Raw genomic sequence first — 18,912 nt, 5'->3', positions numbered from 1 at the left:
TGTTTTGCCTTCTTTGTTTTTTCTTTAGCTGTAAGTTAAAGATTTGATTAAATGGAAGAGCCACAGAAGTGCATTAGCAGTCAGTCTAATTTTGTTGATCTTTTCTGCTAGAATTAAATAGCCTTTTCTAGATTTACAGTACCTTTCACCCAATCACGGTGCAATATTTTTCACCACTCTTAAATATATTGAGCAACTCAGGTTTTTAAATATTTTCACTTACATAAACGTAGTAATTTGCAAAAATCACTTTTCATTGGAGTCAAAAAGAAAGGAATTGCATTGACAGATACCATTCTTCTAGTGAAAATATAAATACGTAAGAGCTGTCAAATCTGAAAGCAAGTTCATCCATATTTTTCTTTTTTTATTTCAATCCATGCTGAACTTTACTGTTTAATAGTCTTTTCAGTCACAGTAGTCAACAACAGTTATACTGTGCAATCTCATCTAAGTCACACTGACAGTCATGACTTTATTACACATGTACAAGTGATGGCAGAATATTGGGCCCTTTATATATAAAGGAGATTTATGGAATTATACTGTATTCAGAATCTGTCCCTGCCCTACCTCAATGTGCAGTGCTTTGCATGGTCTGAGGCAAGGGCAGTGGTTCCTCAAAGGAAGACCGCTTCCTCTTCAGAGCAGAAGGAATGAGATCCAGTCAAGATAGGGAACAATTCTCCCTCTCGTAAATGTATGGCCATAAGGACAAATCTTTCCCCATCTTCCCCAGGTCCAGAGGTCCTCCTTGTGTCGAAAACCATTTCACTATATGGAGGAGAAAGAAGATTTAGGGAGGCTGTCCTGGGCCCAGGGGTACATATTCCCTGGGTAGCACATATGTAAGTTTTCTTCTTCAAGTAGTGTCCTTATGGGTGCTCCACTCTAGATGTGCTAGTAACCCCTGTGCCTTTTACTGGAGATTTCTCATAGCAGCGTCCATTCAGCCCACATGTACATGTTAGTCTCACGCACCATGACGTTGTATAGTGCTGCATGGGTGAACCACCCTGAGCTCCTTCTCAACTGCCTCAGCCTGAGACAGAGCTCTGGCAGTTGTCCTGTTGAGATTTCCTCAACTTTATCCTCTTTTCTTATTTATAGTTAATAAGTAGTAATAGTGTGGCTTCTTAATTTTTTTTTCTTTCACTCGTATTGTATTTAGCTAGATACTAGTTAGTTTGTAGTTCTTGTTTACTGCGAGGTTTTGCTTCAGATGTTGTCTGTCATGCTGGGAGATGGTCCCAGTCAGCGATGGGTCTCTCATGCCTCCTTCTCCATTCTTGACAGATATTTTAAGCACGTCTAGAGTTTAGTCAAGAGAGCTGTGGACTCCTTGAGCCTCATCGTAAGCTGCTCAATATCCTCCATTCACCCTCATCCATCTGCCTAGCTTTGCCTATCAACTAAGCCAGGAAGATCATCTGGCATGTTCCATCTTGTATTCTCCCTACATGCAAGAGAGCAGATAAAAAGTATTATGTCCTGGCAAAGGACTCAGAATTTTTATTCTTGTTTGAGTGACTGCACATGTGCATTCCACTCTAAGTGCACACATCCCGAGCATGATCGCTGGAAATTTTTCCCTCAGTGGTACCTGTTCAAGCAGCTTAGGCACCCTTTGCTGCCATGCACCATTAGCACCGGTATAGAGCGCGCCCAGCCAACTTCAACACCCCCTCAGTCTTTTATGAAGAATTATTTTAATAAAAGGGACAGTCATCTTGAAATCTAATCATTTTCAAAAAGGGAATTAAAAGTATTTGGTTACCATGCTTTCATCTGGATCCCCTTAAGTTTCTACAGATTTACCACCACATTTTCCTATGTTTTCTCAGCACAGATGTTCTAAATAGAGACTCACACATTCAGCAGGGAAGCTGATTGGCTGTACAGGAATTCTGATTATACATTGAACAAATACAGATTCATTTTATTTTGAACTCTTTCAGGTTTATCATTTACCAATGCTAGGTTAAAAAATGAAGCAGTGCAGTTTTTAGGGAAGGTAATCACAATCAAAGTATCACTGTAGCAATTTTACACAATTCTACAGTTTTACCAATACAGTTATAAAATGCTTGAGCCATGCTTTTTCTCCCATTCATATGTATCCAAGCTTAGTAAATGCATCCCTTAAAAAGATGCCAGTTTGTAATCTTCTTAAATGTCAGAAAATCTGCATTTATTTAACTGCATTTTTGTCATGTTATGTGACACTAATGTATGAGCTGGAGAAAACATTTTCATAAAAATTAGCCAGTAATTTAGGTGCAATACACACTACCAACTTTCAGTGACGAAGTCTCTTATTTTCAGAAGCTTGTCAAATCCAGAGCACAAGGTAAACTTTAAATACATTAGGACCTTGAATTATTAATGCAAATTTGAAAAAGCTGACTGAGGACTACAGCAATAAAGAAAGGAAAAGCATAAATAGGAACTAATAAAAAGTAAAAAAAATACATGTCTTTAACAAAGCTTTCTTAAACAAAAAAACTTGCAAACAAAAATAAAAATGTTATTTAAGCATATGACAACCACTCAGAAGTAAGTTTGGCAGCATATTCAGGAATCATGATTATGGTGTTATCTGAACTATGAGCTTTATGTCTTTCTTACAAGCACTTGTAATTTGTTTACACCCTAATCATATATCAGCTAATCCAGCCTATTAAATAGAGATTTTGATAGATAATTTAACCACAATATCCTATATACAGAAAAACAAGTCATTGAGTGTTCTCTAGAGAGTCTGATTCTTATATTGATTTAAAACTGGAAAAAATTAAAATAAAGCTTAATTTTTGATCTAAGCACAAGTATTATCAAAGTTATTAAATATTTTTATAGTTGCAGTACCTTTTTAATCTTAACTAGTAGCACAGTTTCTCACATAGAGCCATATTGTATTCTCTGCTTTTGCAAGTAGAGGTGACAAAGATTCAAGAGATCCTAGTATAAGGAGTGTGGAAGGAGAAAAGGATGTTTCTTCTTTGAAGTTTGCTTGTGTGGATCTTCCACTGTAAACATGCTTTGAGTGTACAACCTTGAAATTTTTGAATAGCAGTATCTGTTGGGACTACACAGACCCTACTTTATGTGGGATGGGAAAATGCTTAGGAGCCGGTCAGTGCTGTCCTTAGATCATTCATGGGATCAATGCAAAGCAAGATGTGGTACAATATGTTCCTTCTTTCCCAAGAACTGAGCCTCTTATGGTCACAAAACTATCAGCCTCTGCTGAATTAGATAGCAAGAGACCAGAACCTGAATAATCAAATCAGCGTTTTCTGAGTTACAGGAACAACCTGTGAGAAGGTGGTTTGTCAAGGCAGAGATTGTCTCTTACTGTGCATTTATACAGTATGTAGCACTATGGGGGATCCAGCCCTATGTTGGGCTTTTAATACTACTAACAGTAGTAATTAACAATACACTTATTTTATAGAAAGGCTGACTGAGTGAAGTTCATGTTTTGGCAAACCCTACTTTTAACTGCAGACTTGTGACAACCAAAAAGCAGTGTAGTGGGGGCAGTTCACCTGCATGTTGGAGAAGGGAAGGGTGCTGGGAGACTTCATGGAGCTCCTCCCATAGCACCAAAAAGGTTATTTGGGGGAAAGGGAAAGGAAGGAGCAGGGTGAGGCTGAACAGTCATTCAGTGGCTCTGTACAGCATGTATCCCCATCACTGAGGGTGTACAAAAGCCAGGCAGAGAGAATGCCATCCCTCTGTGAAGCCTGTTTAGTTAGCCTTTGTGCATGAGTAGATTTGGTTTAGTGGCACACAGTTCCACCTTTTTGTATGCTCTTCTGGAGAAAAAAAAAAAATTCGTACATTTCCTTTTGAGTTGCATAGAGTACAAGTTAAATGATCTTTGATATTGAGGCCTCAGTGAAAAATAAATCAGGAGCTGATATTTAATCTGTTGGCATATTAAACAACATTTGGGATAGCTATAGATTGCTTTAAAATGAAATAGTGCATGACCACTTAAAAAAGCATAAAAACATTGTTTTTTATATATAATGTTTATTACATGGATTTGTAAGAACACCTATTTTAAAGCTATGCATGTTTATTCTTAATTTGCTACCAAAATTCCATTATTCTTCAGAAGTCTTACCCATTGGTAGTTTGGGGATTTACTAGATACTTATTTTGTACAAATCTTTATATAAAAGCCCTCGTGCATATCATTTTTCAGTTTAGATTCTGGTTTACACTAGAACCATACAAAATTCAATTACCTTTTAAAAAATAAAATGTAATGCAACAATATCAAGTAGGTTCAATAAAAATGTTCAGAAAAATGAATCAACCATTTTTGCATGTGGAAATAACATTAATATAAAATAAAAACTCGTTTCTGTATTTTTTTTAAATTGCCTGTAATTAATGCCTTGATTTTAAGGCACCATATATATTAGTAGGCATGTTTTTACAGAACATTTTGAAGACAGTTCTTAAAGCCATTTCTAGTCTGATGTGCTCTGACATACACTATTCAGAGCATTATATTTCAGAAATAACCATAGTTTCTGAAAAGATTCTGGAAACGTCTCTTTCGAAAATACTTAATTTGTTTTTATGTCCCTTTGAGATTTAGTTTAACTATATATTGCTTTCTCCAAGGTTTCAACAGTACATGAGTTCTTAATTAAAAAAAATTATTGCACTTTTATTTTGCTTTTAATTCTAGATCCTGTATTGGTTCTCATCATCTGAGTATTTAAGTGTCCAATCAAGTACCATACAGAATTTGAAAAAGTAATTTAAGGTGATGTTTGAAATATGTTTTTATAGCAAGTTGTACTCAAAATATTTCTGATCTTCATTCTTTTTTAAAAACATAGTACCAACATAATGTAGAAAACATCAGTTTCATTTTTATCACTTTCACCTGTGAATTCTTGACACGAAGAGGTGTTTATGAAATTATACATTGTTCAAGGAAAGGGTAATATTAGCTACCACCTATTTAATAATAATATTACCTTGCCAATTTTCTAGAGTTTACACAAATGGTGATGGTGCTTTTTGTTTGTTTAAACATAGGTCTTTGTGTTAGTTATAGCTAAGAAATGGGACCACGAAAGACTTAAAATCATATTGCAATCACCTTAATAGTCCATAATATTGGAAGTCTGTAGTTATCATTCAAAGTTTAATTAATATGTACAGTTTGATAACGCAATTCCTCAGCTTCTTGAAGAGCAGTCACACATTCCCTGCCAGAGGCATTGACAGAAACCATACACAAGACATACAGTTAGACTTGAGGGAACAAGACTGACGCACACAATTCCTAGGGTCACTTTCTGAATCACTAATAAATAGATTCCAAGAGGCAGTGAGCCAAAGTAGAATAATCCTAACAGCCATACCAGTATTCTGGGTACATGATTACAAAGCTTAGAGAAGAGATCTTGGTCTAGCTGACTGTGAGAACTGACAGATACTGAGTCAAGGCTATGGTCTGCATAATAATCTGAGATAGTGTTTTGGCTTGGCGTCCTAGTAGAGTCTCTCTGTACTTCCATAATTGTTATTACTAAGCAATTTGAAGATCCATGAGAGGGGCTTGAGAAAGCCAAGTTCTTTGGTGTTAAAACTACTTCTTTATAGTCGGAATTCCATATTGTTTTGTCTTTTAACATGAGTTTGGACATAACGTTTGTATCATTAGGTAGTCCTTCAACTTCATCTTCATGCAACTGTGTCTCATGGCGGCAAAAAGGACAACTAATGCAAGGACAGCCATCTCCTATGTGAAGTATTTTAGTCAAACACCTAGCACATACTCTGTGAAGACAGTTCAGTATTTTGGGTTTACGACTATGAATGTTAAATCTCTGGTAACAAATTTTGCACTCCAGCTCATCATTTGGCACCTTTTCTTCCCCTTCAGTGTGAGGGTAACTCATCTTTAATTTAGACACACTGTCAAAAGAAGAAGTCAGAGAAACAAGAAGTTACCATATGCCTCTAAAAATCTTTTGACATTAATTTTCCCAAGAATAAATTCTACTGTTGGTTTTAAGGAGTAGGCAAAGGAGCTGAAAGCAAGCCTCAGATTAAAATCGCCTAACATTCCACTATAATCTCCTTTGTTTTCAATTGTATATAACTTGCCAAGTTTGAGCTGTGTTGGCTCAAGTTTTCTATGCTTGGTATCTGGCTCAGACTGAATGTAAGCTGCAGAAAAATTGCCATTTGCGTATGAGTAGTAGTACTTACTAGAGGCTTGCTTCTTACATTTTCTGAGAATTCCATCTACAATGCACATGTTTTCGTGCATCGCTTTAAAGCAGCCATGAAGACCAGAACATCTGGATGAGAGAAAAACAAGGATGTTCCTCCTTTTCACTGCCATATAAAAATACTTTTTGATCTAGGGGAAGGAAGGTGCATTGGGCCAGGAGGCAGAAGACCAGGAGGCAGAAGACCATGAGTTTAAGTCTCACCTCACGTACCATTTCCCCGCCCCATCACTTTTCACAGGATCCCTGCCTTTAATTTTATTTTTTCCTGAAAACGCAAGGGCTGTTTTAACTGTCTGAACCAAGCATCATGTGGGTATATATATAGGCAAGATTCTCTATCCAGCTTTACCTGAATACATCAGTTCTAACAGGCAGCAACCCATTTTTTCTTATCTGAGATTACCAGTTATTGAATACTGTGGAACAGAGAGTTTTAAAAATGCCATCAAATTAAGTAATTCAAGGTTTGAGTAATATAGCCCAAAATGACTACTAAGGCACTTCCTACAATCTAACATTGACAAGTGTTTATAGTTTGCTTTGCCTTGGAGATGAATCTTGTCATCAATCATGAATACTCCTGTAACACAGTTCTATATGTCTGAATCCAAAAAGGAGGCATCACAGTTGCTCATTTTAGCAGTGCAATATATTTAAAGTTACTGAACAGAGACATGATTGTTTAACTATAGTGGTTTCCCTGTGACACGTTTGTATTAGTCATGCTTTGGGATTATACAGCTGTTTGTGAAACTATAGCAATTTCTGACCAGTGTGACACGGCATTTCTCAGCAATGTGTTTTTCCTCAAATTTTTTCCAGAAAAGTTAATTAATTTCCACTCTGATTTGTTAGTAAGTAAAATTAGTCCTTTCTCAGAACATCAGGCTCAAATTACTACATAGCAGGTTGTGTTAATGGAAACAGGCAAGATGATATTATAATAAAGCTTTGCTAGTGACTTAAAGAGGTGCATGATGGGACCCAATCCCCGCTTGCATTAAAGTTGCACGTTCTTTTAAAGTAGTAAAAATTAAGATATCGATCCTGTAAACACTTACACATATAAATAACTTTATTAAGATAATGTTCCTATGGAATTCATGTACATGAAGTTATATGCCCATATGTTTGCAGGATTGGAGCCTAAAGTATTTGAATTCATGGATTGAGTCAATTCACCATTTTTATTTTTGGGACTGTCATGATCTTGAGTCTCTTTGCTCTGTTTATGTTTACCATTTTGGGTGTACTATCAGACCCTTTAAAAGGTATAAATCACCTTGGCAACTGAACTACTCTAATGGGTAAAGTTCTAAAGGTACCTATGACATTGATATCTAACAGGCTTCTTCATGTTGGCACAGCTGTACGAGTCTTTGACCTGTGAACCATGTACTGTGTGACTACTGACGTGAGACACTATATTTGGTAGGGAAAAAAAAATGTAGACTTAAGTGAAAGACATCTTTCAAGATTTAAATATCAATAATTACAAATTGTTTACAGGGGAATGCACAGAATCCTAAATTATTCTAATGTTTCCTTCATGTGTGCAGTTTAAAATATATTTCAAAGAAGCTTGCTGTTTAATTTTTGAATCTTCCTTGTAAGTTACATTTTAAACTCAATTTTACATCCTCAGCATGGGAACTGGTGTTCTCTCTCTGTAGAAAGTGTGTCACTATTTTTAGAAGAAAAAATGTTGGTGTTTTACTGAATTTTTAACTCTTTTTTTTTTAAAGAAATCTCAATGCACTAGTTTAACTCAGTTATTCAATTCTAGAAAAATTTATGGCTGAAGCATAATTCATTTGCTTTCTTCCACTGACTCTAATAAAACAAGTTTAATGTGTAATTTGTATTGCAATTACCATTATTGCTGCATTCAACCTTCAGAAGACAAGATTATGGAAATCTGTTCTGTATGCTATGTCAATTTCTTTATCATAACATGTCAATCTAATCTTAGTATACCCTGTGATTAGAGACTGAGGATAGTTAAAACTGGTCAGTCAGGGCTTCCCAGAAAAGAACCTAGGCTCCTAAAATCCCTCAGATTGCCATTTTTGACCTGAATGTTTTAATTTTCCTTTCTTCTTGAGCAGTGGTCACCAACTGGTCAATCATGATCAACTGGTCAATCCTGGAGACTCTCCCAGTGATCTCTGGCCACTAAAAGTCCAGCCACACAGTACTGCCACTAAGGCCCCATAGCACTGCTGGAAGTGACTAGCGCAGCATGCTCCCCCGGGGTTGGGTGCAGGGGTCTCCATGTGCTGCTCCTGCCCGCAAGCACTGCTCCCGCAGCTCCCATTGGCTATGAAGGGGAACTGCGGCCAGTGGGAGCTGTGGGGGCTGTGCTTGCAAAGAGGGGTAGCGTGCGGAGCCATGTGCCCTGCCCCCAGCAGCCTGAGGTGTGTTGGCCCCTTCCGGGAGCTGGGGCAGGTAGGGAGCCTGCCGTGCTTAGCCCGGCTGCACTGCTGACTGGGAGCCGCCTGAGGTAAGTGCAGCCCAGCAGGAACCTGGCCAAACCCCCAGCCCTGAGCCCCCTCCTGGAGCCAGCACCTCTGCCCCAGCCCTGAGCCCGCTCCCAGAGCCATCACCCCATACTTCTTCCTGTACCCCAACACTCTGCCCTAGACCAGAGCCCCCTCCTGTACCCAAACTCCCTCCCAGAACCCCCCTCCTGTACCCCAACCCGCTACCCCAGGCTCAGCCTGGAGCCCTCTTCCACACTCCAAACATCTCAGCCCAGCCCATTCTACAGAATGTGACTGAAATTGATCTGTCTTAGCTACTACTCTGGAGAATCTACACACTGCCAAGTTATTCAACATAATTCCTCAATGCATGTGCACATAAAACAAACTATTATAACAGTGTAATTATGCATTCATCCTATTGATCAAAAATTAAATTGTATGTATTAAAGAGCAAAGGCTTTTTTCCCCAATTTGTTACAATACATAGAAGAGAGAAATTCCAGTAATAGCATTACAAGCATCTATGCCTGTATTTACTCAGGCTTTTTCTGAGAATTGGGATGGGAATTCTCCCTTTTCATTTAGTAGACATGGCAGTATTTATTGTCTTGAAATATTATTTTAGATTATTTATGCTTTTTAAAGTATGTATGTTGAGTATTTACTTTAGGCACTCTATAAATAAACATTACAAACATTAGAATTTTTTAAAATTTTCATTTAATGTCATAATTTGCAATAATATGATAAGTCAATGGCTACTACTGACATTTAAATATGTATGACCCTTGATTCACAATAAAACATACAACTTGGTCATCCAGAGTATATTCCCTTATCCAGTGCTACACACTACAGACTTCATTTGCTATCTAAGGGAGTCTTTCAAAATTGACTTCAGTGGGATTTGGATCAGGCCCGTAATGCGTATGTGCCAAGCAGCACTTCTAGGTGTTGCAGGAGCCCAAGCTCTGAATTTCCTGATGTGTAGCTCTAAATCACAGCCTTCCTTTCTCTTCATGTAGTTTTTGCATTGATGGCACTAATTTCTGTGGTGATAATATCCTGCTAACCTCTGCAATTTTAGATATCATTGACAAAAATTCCAGAGGCTTTCCATGTGTATACAACACTTGTGGATTTAAACACAAAGCATGGGTCATCTCACACGCTTCTGGAACCTTTAGAGCTCATTGCCAACAAGAACCTTTAGCAGTGGGGAGCATGCCTGAACAATCTGACTGCACAAGGCCTAAGGAAGGAGAAAACCATGATGCTGGAGCTTCAAGTGGTCAGACTAGCTCTTCTCAAATTCTAAACTCAGATTATCAGATGCTACCTTACAGTACTGTTGGGCACCACCAGAATCCTGGTTTGTCCAGTCATGGTGGGACCAGAAGCCCAAACCTTGTCCTTGGAAGAGGTCCAGCTTCTTTCAGTCAGAGCCAAAGGAACCCTGAATCAAGAGGCAGATGGACTGAGCAGAGGCTCTTTAGAAGTCCACAGATTCTTTATGACAGACCTCTTAAATACATTCTAATTCAGACCATCTGCAGCTGACTCTGTGACTACAGAATAGGAAAACCTAAGCCAGATCATCTTCTCTGTGAGAAGAGAGACACTGCTGACTTTAAGGTAGAAATCTACTGTCAAAAAATATTCAGCAACCTGGTCAAAGTTTTGCTTCTGGTGTGAAGAATGGCAGACAGAACCAAGAGACTCAGGCATACCAGTGATTATTGAGTTCTTATAAGACAGAATGGCTTGGGTTGCAAACAGCCCAATATAACTAGGCAGGTATTGGTCATCATCAGTCTATTAAATCTTGAGCAAGTTTTCCAGGTTCACTGATAGATCATTCCCAGGTACCAAGTAGCAAAACCATCAAAAACAGTGAAACCCGTCTCCAAAAAATGGGTTCTGCCTTTTTCCTGACAACCCAGCCATTTAATTTATGATGTTCATTCTTTCTCTCTTTTAATAAAAGCTGCTTCCTAGCCATGGCTTCTTAAGTATGTGCACAGAAAGGATACACATGTGTAATTAAGAAGACTTATTCCTTCCTTATGGAGATACCATTTACTACCTTAAGTTAAGGCTTAGGTTGAAGTCTTGGTGCGAGAATCAAGCCCTTTTATATTTAACATACAGAACAGCATTGACAGCTTCTGTGTGATAGGAAAATGATTGAAGCCTGGTGATGAAGTGTAATGGATAACCTAGAAAAATTAATATAGATGTTTACTTTTAACTTGTATGTAGCTTTTGAACTCTGGTCATAGCATAAAGCAGTAAGATGACAAGGGCAAAAAGTGACCCTAGTGACCTCCTATTACAGCTGTTTTAGATACCTGTCCTGCTGTTGTGGTGGTGCTCAGTTTCTATGAAATGGAAATCAGTGGCTAGCCATTTGTGCAGACCATCTCCTCTTTGTTGCGGAAACCTTGAAAACGACTTCAGTGCAACCTAAAGACTCAAATGAGAAGGAAAATGAATGCCACATTATTGGCTTAAAAATTTCATGAGTTGTAAGCCAGTCTCATGAATTTTGGGGTCCTGACATATTTGGAAGCTTGGGTTTGGAAATATTACAAATTTGAACAGAAATAACTTTATCTGCACTTTTCCGAGAGCCTGCATGAGGACTATAGTATTTGGTGCTTAGTGGTTTGATTTTCAGAGCTATTGAGCAAGGAGACTTCCATTGAAGAAAATAAACAGCACTCTGAAAATCATTCTACAAAGCTGATTATAGCATAGCATATCTTATATAATGTTACAAGACACAAGGATAAAGTTCAAGTGACTACTCTAGAAGTACAGTAATTCCTCTAGAAGTCCCTATGGTTGTGTTGACGGTTGCGTTACTCCTAAAGGGACTCAGACTATACATTTTCCAGACAGTGTCAAGAGGCCAGTGTTTCTGAAATCTTGTAAAACACTAGTTGTGTCCAGTGTTTTAACACCATTTCATAATACTGAATCAGTTTGCAGAGTATTTTATCTCTACAGTGTTCATGAATTTAGTAAGTCTGAAGTAACTAATGAAATGCAGAATTTTCATTTATCTTAACACGCCTCTTCAATGCACAATGGCAATTCTTTTTACTTAATGTGAAACTTAGTCAAAACAGATTTTATATTTTAGATTTTATTTATATATATAAATAAAAGATCACAAATGCATAGCATGTGCATGACTGTGATGATCCTACACACAATATTAAAGCCACCTCAACATTAGGGTAACCAGATGTCCCGATTTTATAGGGACAGTCCAGATTTTTGGGTCTTTTTCTTATACAGGCTCCTATTACCCTCCAGTCTCGTCCCAATTTTTCACATTTGCTGTCTGGTGAACCTACTTCAGCATAACCTCCCTCATTCCTGGTTTTGTCTCAGCCAACTGCTCCTCATCTATGTGCTGATATTAACCAGGCACTAAGATATCTGAGTGATTGAGGTCTTTGCATATGTGAACAATAGAGTTATCTGCATATTTCTGGTATCTGAGCCTGTGATGAAGTCTCATCTTTTCCCCCAATGGCTATATATAGATGCCGAGTAGCGCAGAAGAGAGAATTAAATCTTGAGGTATTCTACAGGCAAGAAGCCTAGTGATAAAGGAGTATTTGCCCATCACTATCCTGTGTACAGCCTTTGAGGAAGGATTCAAATAGTTTTAGAACATTTCCATTGATACCTGCCACATCTCTTAGGTAGAAGAGCAGCAGTGTATGATCTACCATATGCAATGTTACCTAGAAGTCCAAGGGAGATTTGACACCAGGTAGTAGATGTCAAGTTCCATTGCATCTAGTGACAGTTTCTTCAGAATTCATAGGTTTATGGCATGCTTTAAGGAGATGGAAAGAGTTAATTTTTCAAATGGTGCATTGACCATATTTCTCTTGGAAGAAATCATATTTATCCTTCGCTTTCCTTTGCCAACTAGGAAGGGCAAGGATTGGACCCAAAGAAGGTTTTACACGTCCTTCAATGTATCCTGGACTTACTGTTGCATAAATGGACAGAACTTTGAATAGGAAGGTGTCAAGATACAATGTGTGTGTGGTTTCTGGTTCACAGTATCCTGAGATACTTTGGATGTGGGTGATCTTCTCTGTGAAAAGATAATAGTTCCTCCCAGCAAACGATACAGGTCTCAGGTGTGGATTGCAGACAGACTGGGTTGATAAGTAGTTCTCAATCTGAATTGTTCTTTTAGGTGTTGTTAGGAAGCCAGTATGGAGGAGGACAGAAGGGATGTCTACCTGTAACCTGTCCTCAGAGTAGACTTGTAGAAACCCTTTGCGTTCCAATCTGTCTACCTCTGCCAGAACTTTCCAGTTACTGTCCCAGGCATTGTCAAGGCAGAGAGTAAGTCTTGTAGAAAAAAGATTGGTCTTCTGCAAGGCCCAGGAGCTACCAATCTAGCTCTAACAAAGATGGTGACACTGTAGGGGTTTAAGAACCAAAGAAATGTCAGAATAGTGAAAAATGGATGAGGGGCAAATATTTGATGTGGATCTATCACCCAATTTTGTTGATTCCTCCCCAACTGCAAGAGTCCTGAAATGCAGATTAATGTAAATCAGAAGGATTAAAAACTGAAATGACTATGGCCAAGTTTGTCCCATTTTTGACCAGTTTATTAGCTGGGGGGGGGGGATAGTTCAGTGGTTTGGGCATTGGCCTGGTAAACCCAGGGTTGTGATTTCAATGCTTGAGGAGGCCATTTAGGGATCGGGGGGCAAAAATCTGTCTGGGCATTGGTCCTGCTTTGAGCAGGGGGTTGGACTAGATGACTTCCTGAGGTCCCTTCCAACCCTGATATTCTCTGATTCTAAAGCTACATCTGTGTTGGGGTGTGTGGATGTGTTCCACACCAGCAGGTGCTGCTAAATGAATTCAGCATATGGAGGGCAGAGACAGGCAGAATGCCGACAGAGTGCCTTCTCTGGGTATATCTACACAGCCTGTGGAAGCAAACCTTTCAGCCTGGGTTTGTGGGGCTCACACTAGTGCTCTAAAGATAACTGTGTAGACTACACTTTGATGATGTGGCCCAGAATGGTGCCTAGGATCTGAGAGCTGGTGAGGGATCAGGCTTCAGAGCCCAAGCTGCAACTTCGAAGTGTTGTCTACACAGCTATTTCTAGAGCATTACTGCGAACCCCACAAACCAAGTCTGCGCATCTGGGCTGTGAGGCTTGTTGCCACAGACTGCGTAGACATACCCTCTGAGGCTGCTTAAAAGGGTGGAGCTTGTGTTAGCTCTAGCTGCAAGTGAGTGGGGCCAGGGCCATGCCTTGACTAGGTGTTTATCACACTGGTACACAAACACTCCTATGCCTTCCATTCTGTTATGTAGTCATTTACACTCGTTTACACCAATGCAAAGTGGGTATAAAATATTATCAAATTAGAACAGTCATGTTTTATGCTCACTTTGCACAGCTGTAAATGGCTACAAAATTGCAGGGCAGTGGAGAATCAGGAAGCACAAGCCCAATTTGAATATCCCCCCTTAGTCAGCAAAGCACTTAGCACACAAATAGTTCTATTGACTTCAGTGGGACTACTCACCTGCTTAAGTTCTTTGCTGGAATGGTGCATGGTTCATCAGCACCTTTTAGGATCAAGTTCTAAATCCTTTACTGGATAGGGATGGACTTAAGCACTATGGATGTACATACCGTTTAAATGGTTAACCGATTAAGCGGCTGGGGTTGGGGCCCCTCCGGCCAGGGCCGGCACAGCTGAGACTGGGACCACTCTGACCAGCACAGGGCTGCTGGGGTCCGCCGGCCGGCCTGGGGGGTAACGGTTAAGGCGGGTTAACTGGTAAAACTACTGCTTATCTGGTTAACCTTTTACATTCCTATTAAGCACTTGTTTAAACGCTTAGCTGAAAACTTTAGCTGCTCCATGTGCCGATGTACAAGGGGAAGGGGGAGCTCTCTACAGCATCTCTCTCCCCTAGAGCACCTATTTACAAGCAAGCAGAATCTGTCTTTTTAAGACTACAGCCATGTGGGCATATTTGAATTTGCAACAGTTGAAGATAAATATTTTCAAAATTTCAGTTCAGAGAATTTCTAGTCATACTGTATGAGCTGCTTCCAGCACAAGATTCTATTTTCAGATCACATGGATGTAGTGAGGAGAGTATCAAAGTTACAGCCTATGATGAATTATTGTATCCCATCTGGAATCATTAGCAGAAAACCCCCTTAAAAAAAAAAAACAGAAGTGCATGGGGTATCATGATGCCAAGCTGACAAGCCATATACTCCTGGAGGTTCCACATGGTGACATGCAATGTAACAGAGAAATTGATTCTAAAAGCTGAAGAGATACATTTTATCAAAAGTATTTTTAAAAAATTTCTAGGGTTCAGACTTACATAATTGGTTATTTTATTAATAGGAAGGAAAAACGTCACTAGGACAGTCATTTAAAAAAACAACTGCTAGCTGAAGTGGCAAAATATTTTAACATGACAAATGTATAGAGCATATTTTCTGGCAATATATTTACTCTGTGAGCTGTTTTAGAAAAGTACCCTTTTCAGGAGAAAGTGTTCATATACAGTAATTCCAATAAAATATTTTTCATATTATGAAAAACCATTATACACTTAATTTAATAAGGAAATCAGTCTAATTTTTTCTCATTGTTGTAAGATTAAAAATATGCCATCCAATAGTATTTATTCCTGTTTCTTTGTGTTGTAGACAGATAATTAGACTTGACTGTTGAATTAGTGGGTAAGCAACATGTGTTGTGAAGAGCAGCTTTACACCCAGAAAAGTAAACCCATTTTGTTTCCTACTTTGTCATTTTCACTCAAAATAAAAACATAGGCATAATACGTAGCATTCAGACTGTACACATCTCTGATATATGCAGTGGAAAGTACATGCATCATACCTATCAATTAATAAATATTCTAAAAAAAGATACCAGTGCACCTTACCTGATTTATTTAAGCAAGGCATCAGTGAGTAAAAAACGTATTTAGCTGGTTATTTTGCCCATAGTAATTATCCTTGAGACTGCCATAACCACGTTTTCCCCATGATCTTCAACTCTCATAGGTATACAAAAAGAAAGCTGCTGGGAAGCTTGGAGACATCAATCTCAAAATGATGGAGCAAGAGCAGGAATTTGCTGGGAAGGCTTCTCAGTACCAGCGTGAAATGAAGCACCTCCAGCGACTCCTGCAAGACAAGCAAGAAACCCTTGATGAAGTGCTGCAGCAGAAAAGGTAAGTCAGTCACAGTCAAAAACAAGCCAGTTGGATTGAGTGGTAAAAAGAGGGCAGCTGCACAGCAGCAGGCAGTTGCTTTTAATCACAACTCCATCTGGTATGCTCTGGGAGCCTTCTCTCACTCATCTCTTAGCTATATAGAAAATACTGAAATGCTCCTTATTGTCTTCTTCCCACCTCCAAAAAATAATCTTACAAGGAAGGAGTTTTCCATGGAAGACTACAGCTGTTCTTAATTAAAAATCCACCCCATGGCTCATTGCATCTCAACAAAAAAGAAATATGTAGCAAATATCAACTTGAATCCAGCCTTTAATTCTTTTGTGTGTCTATACATCACTAGGACATATGATAGTAAATAAATTATCTTTCAGTGAAGACTGAAGTACTGTTTTTGCTGACATTTTTCTGACAAATGGGAAGTGAAAGCAGTCAGAGAACCTTGTCAGATGAGTACACCGAGAGGGGACTAGTTTTGGAGTGATATATAATGATAACATCTTAATATTCTATTATCCACTACTGTAGACTGCCACCATCAAGAGCACAAAAGGAAAATAAAAATAGTTTAACAGATTTTGACAAGATTATGACTGTCAGTGTTGAAACAGCCTATTAATATAAATAGTTCCTTACGGAGATTTTTTTCCCCTGGTGGTGGAAGACTTAATAGCACATTCCCATTATCAGAATAAAAGCAGCACAATAAGTGAGAGCTAATTAAGCAGTCATATTGCAAGTCACCTCAGCCATGGTGAGATAATATGGATTTTAAAATGATGGAAATCAGAGCTCAAGAAGAGTACCATCTACGTCTACAAGATCAGCACAGTTCTGTTTCTTGTTAGTGCATACAGTGTCATTAGATGGCATTCAGTTGTCGGTAGATACATAATAAGCATCATTTTGCTGCATCTCTGAAAACTGGCAGAAAAGTAGAGTATTCTGATCATTCTTGATTTGTCTGGGAAATGGTTACTTAGGATTTTTACTTATTTAAGTGACTTCTCCATGCATGCCTGTGCCAACTGTTTTAAAAAATAACTAGTTAAAGGAGGAGAAAAGACGGTTACTCACCTTTGTAACTGTTGTTCTTTGAGATGTGTTGCTCATATCCATTCCAGTTAGGTGTGCGCGCGCCGCGTGCATGTTCGGAGAAACTTTTACCCTAGCAACCCAGGCGGGTCGGCTGGGCGCCCCCTGGAGTGGCGCCGCTATGGCGCCCAATATATATCCCTGCCGACCCAGCCACCCTTCAGTTCCTTCTTGCCGGCTACTCCGACAGTGGGGAAGGAGGGTGGGTTTGGAATGGATATGAGCAACACATCTCGAAGAACAACAGTTACAAAGGTGAGTAACCGCTTTTCTTCTTCGAGTGACTGCTCATATCCATTCCAGTTAGGTGATTCCCAAGCCTTACCTAGGCGGTGGGGTCGGAGTGAGATGTGGCGGTATGTAAAACTGCTATGCCAAAGGCCGCATCATCTCTTGATTGTCTGACTAGCACGTAGTGCGCGGTGAATGTGTGGACCGATGACCAGGTCGCTGCACGGCATATCTCCTGGATAGGCACGTGCGCCAGGAAGGCTGCCGACGCCGCCTGAGCTCTCGTGGAATGTGCCGTGAGGTGGCTAGAGGGGACACGAGCTAGGTCGTAGCATGCGCGAATGCATGCAGTCACCCAGGAGGAAATCCTCTGAGAGGAGATTGGCTGACCCCTCATCCGTTCTGCAACCGCCACAAACAGCTGAGGGGACTTCCGGAATGGCTTTGTTCGCTCAATGTAGAAAGCGAGCGCTCTGCGTACATCTAAGGAGTGTAGCTGCTGCTCTCTCCGAGAAGAGTGTGGCTTCGGGAAGAAGACCGGGAGGAAGATGTCCTGGTTGGTATGGAAGGCAAAAACAACCTTAGGGAGGAACGCCGGGTGGGGTCGCAGGTGCACTTTGCCCTTATGGAAGACAGTGTAGGGTGGGTCGACTGTGAGAGCTCAGAGCTCGGAGACCCGTCTGGCCGATGTAATGGCCACCAAGAAGGCCGTCTTCCATGACAGGTACGTGAGCGAGCAAGTCGCCAGTGGCTCGAATGGCGGGAGCGTGAGCCTGTTTAGGACCAAGTTAAGGTCCCAGGTAGGAGCAGGGCAGCATACGGGGGGGTAGAGACGCTCCAAGCCTTTAACAAATCTGGCGACCAAGGGGTGGGAAAATACGGAGCGGCCACCTTCTCCTGGTCGAAAGGCGGATATGGCCGCTAAGTGTACCTTTAAGGAGGATGTTGCCAGGCCCTGCTGCTTAAGGTACCAGAGGTAGTCTAGGACCGTGGGAATCGGGGCCTGCGTAGGGTTCACCCCCTGAGTAGCGCACCAGCAAGAGAAGCGCTTCCAGTTGGCCCTGTACGTTGAGCGAGTGGAAGGCTTCCTGCTGTTAAGGAGGATGTGCTGGACCGGTGCGGAACAACTGAGCTCCGCCGTGTTCAGCCATGCAGGAGCCACGCCGTGAGGTGCAGGGCTTGTAGGTCTGGGTGACAGAGCCTGCCGTGATCCTGCGTAATCAGGTCTGGGTGGAGAGGAAGGGGGATTGGAGGGTCCACCGATAGGTCCAGCAAGGCGGTGAACCAGTGCTGTCTGGGCCACGGAGGTGCGATCAGGATTAGATGCGCTTTGTCCCTGCGTAGTTTCAACAGGACTTTGTGCACCACAGGGAACGGAGGGAAGGCATACAGCAGGTGGTGACTCCATGGCAGGAGAAATGCGTCCGTGATCGACCCAGGAGAGAGACCCTGAAAGGAGCAAAACTCCTGGCACTTCCTGTTGGACTTGGTCGCGAAGAGGTCTATGCGGGGAAACCCGCACCTCTGGAAGATGGAATGGATGACATCC

At 40.4% G+C, this 18,912-nt stretch overlaps 2 protein-coding genes across 4 annotated transcripts in view; one reads left to right on the top strand and one right to left on the bottom strand.

Annotated features, from left to right (window-relative positions):
- The window catches only part of CEP89 (centrosomal protein 89), a 133,042-nt gene that overhangs the window by 88,051 nt on the left and 26,079 nt on the right, over positions 1-18,912 (top strand). For all 3 annotated transcript variants that reach the window (XM_030581854.1, XM_030581856.1, XM_030581855.1), the window contains one exon: positions 15,865-16,034. In XM_030581854.1, coding sequence (XP_030437714.1) covers positions 15,865-16,034 — 170 coding nt within the window. The remainder of the gene's footprint in view (positions 1-15,864; positions 16,035-18,912) is intronic.
- On the bottom strand, positions 5,136-15,850 carry LOC115660429 (E3 ubiquitin-protein ligase RNF182-like). Its single transcript, XM_030581860.1, has 2 exons — positions 15,744-15,850; positions 5,136-5,952 (listed from the first exon to the last, which is right to left on the bottom strand). Exon 2 carries the CDS (start codon positions 5,934-5,936, stop codon positions 5,211-5,213), a length of 726 nt encoding a protein of 241 aa, XP_030437720.1. The 5' UTR covers positions 5,937-5,952; positions 15,744-15,850; the 3' UTR covers positions 5,136-5,210.

This window comes from Gopherus evgoodei, chromosome 12 (assembly GCF_007399415.2).
Source record: "Gopherus evgoodei ecotype Sinaloan lineage chromosome 12, rGopEvg1_v1.p, whole genome shotgun sequence".
In the NCBI taxonomy this organism is placed as follows: Eukaryota; Metazoa; Chordata; order Testudines; family Testudinidae; genus Gopherus; species Gopherus evgoodei.
The sequence above is the reverse complement of the archived record's forward strand: the minus strand, read 5'-3'. Positions and strand labels throughout refer to the sequence as shown.

Excerpts from the sequence above, each read along its gene's own strand:
- LOC115660429 (XM_030581860.1), bottom strand. The coding sequence starts at position 5,936 with ATGAGTTACCCTCACACTGAAGGGGAAGAAAAGGTGCCAAATGATGAG.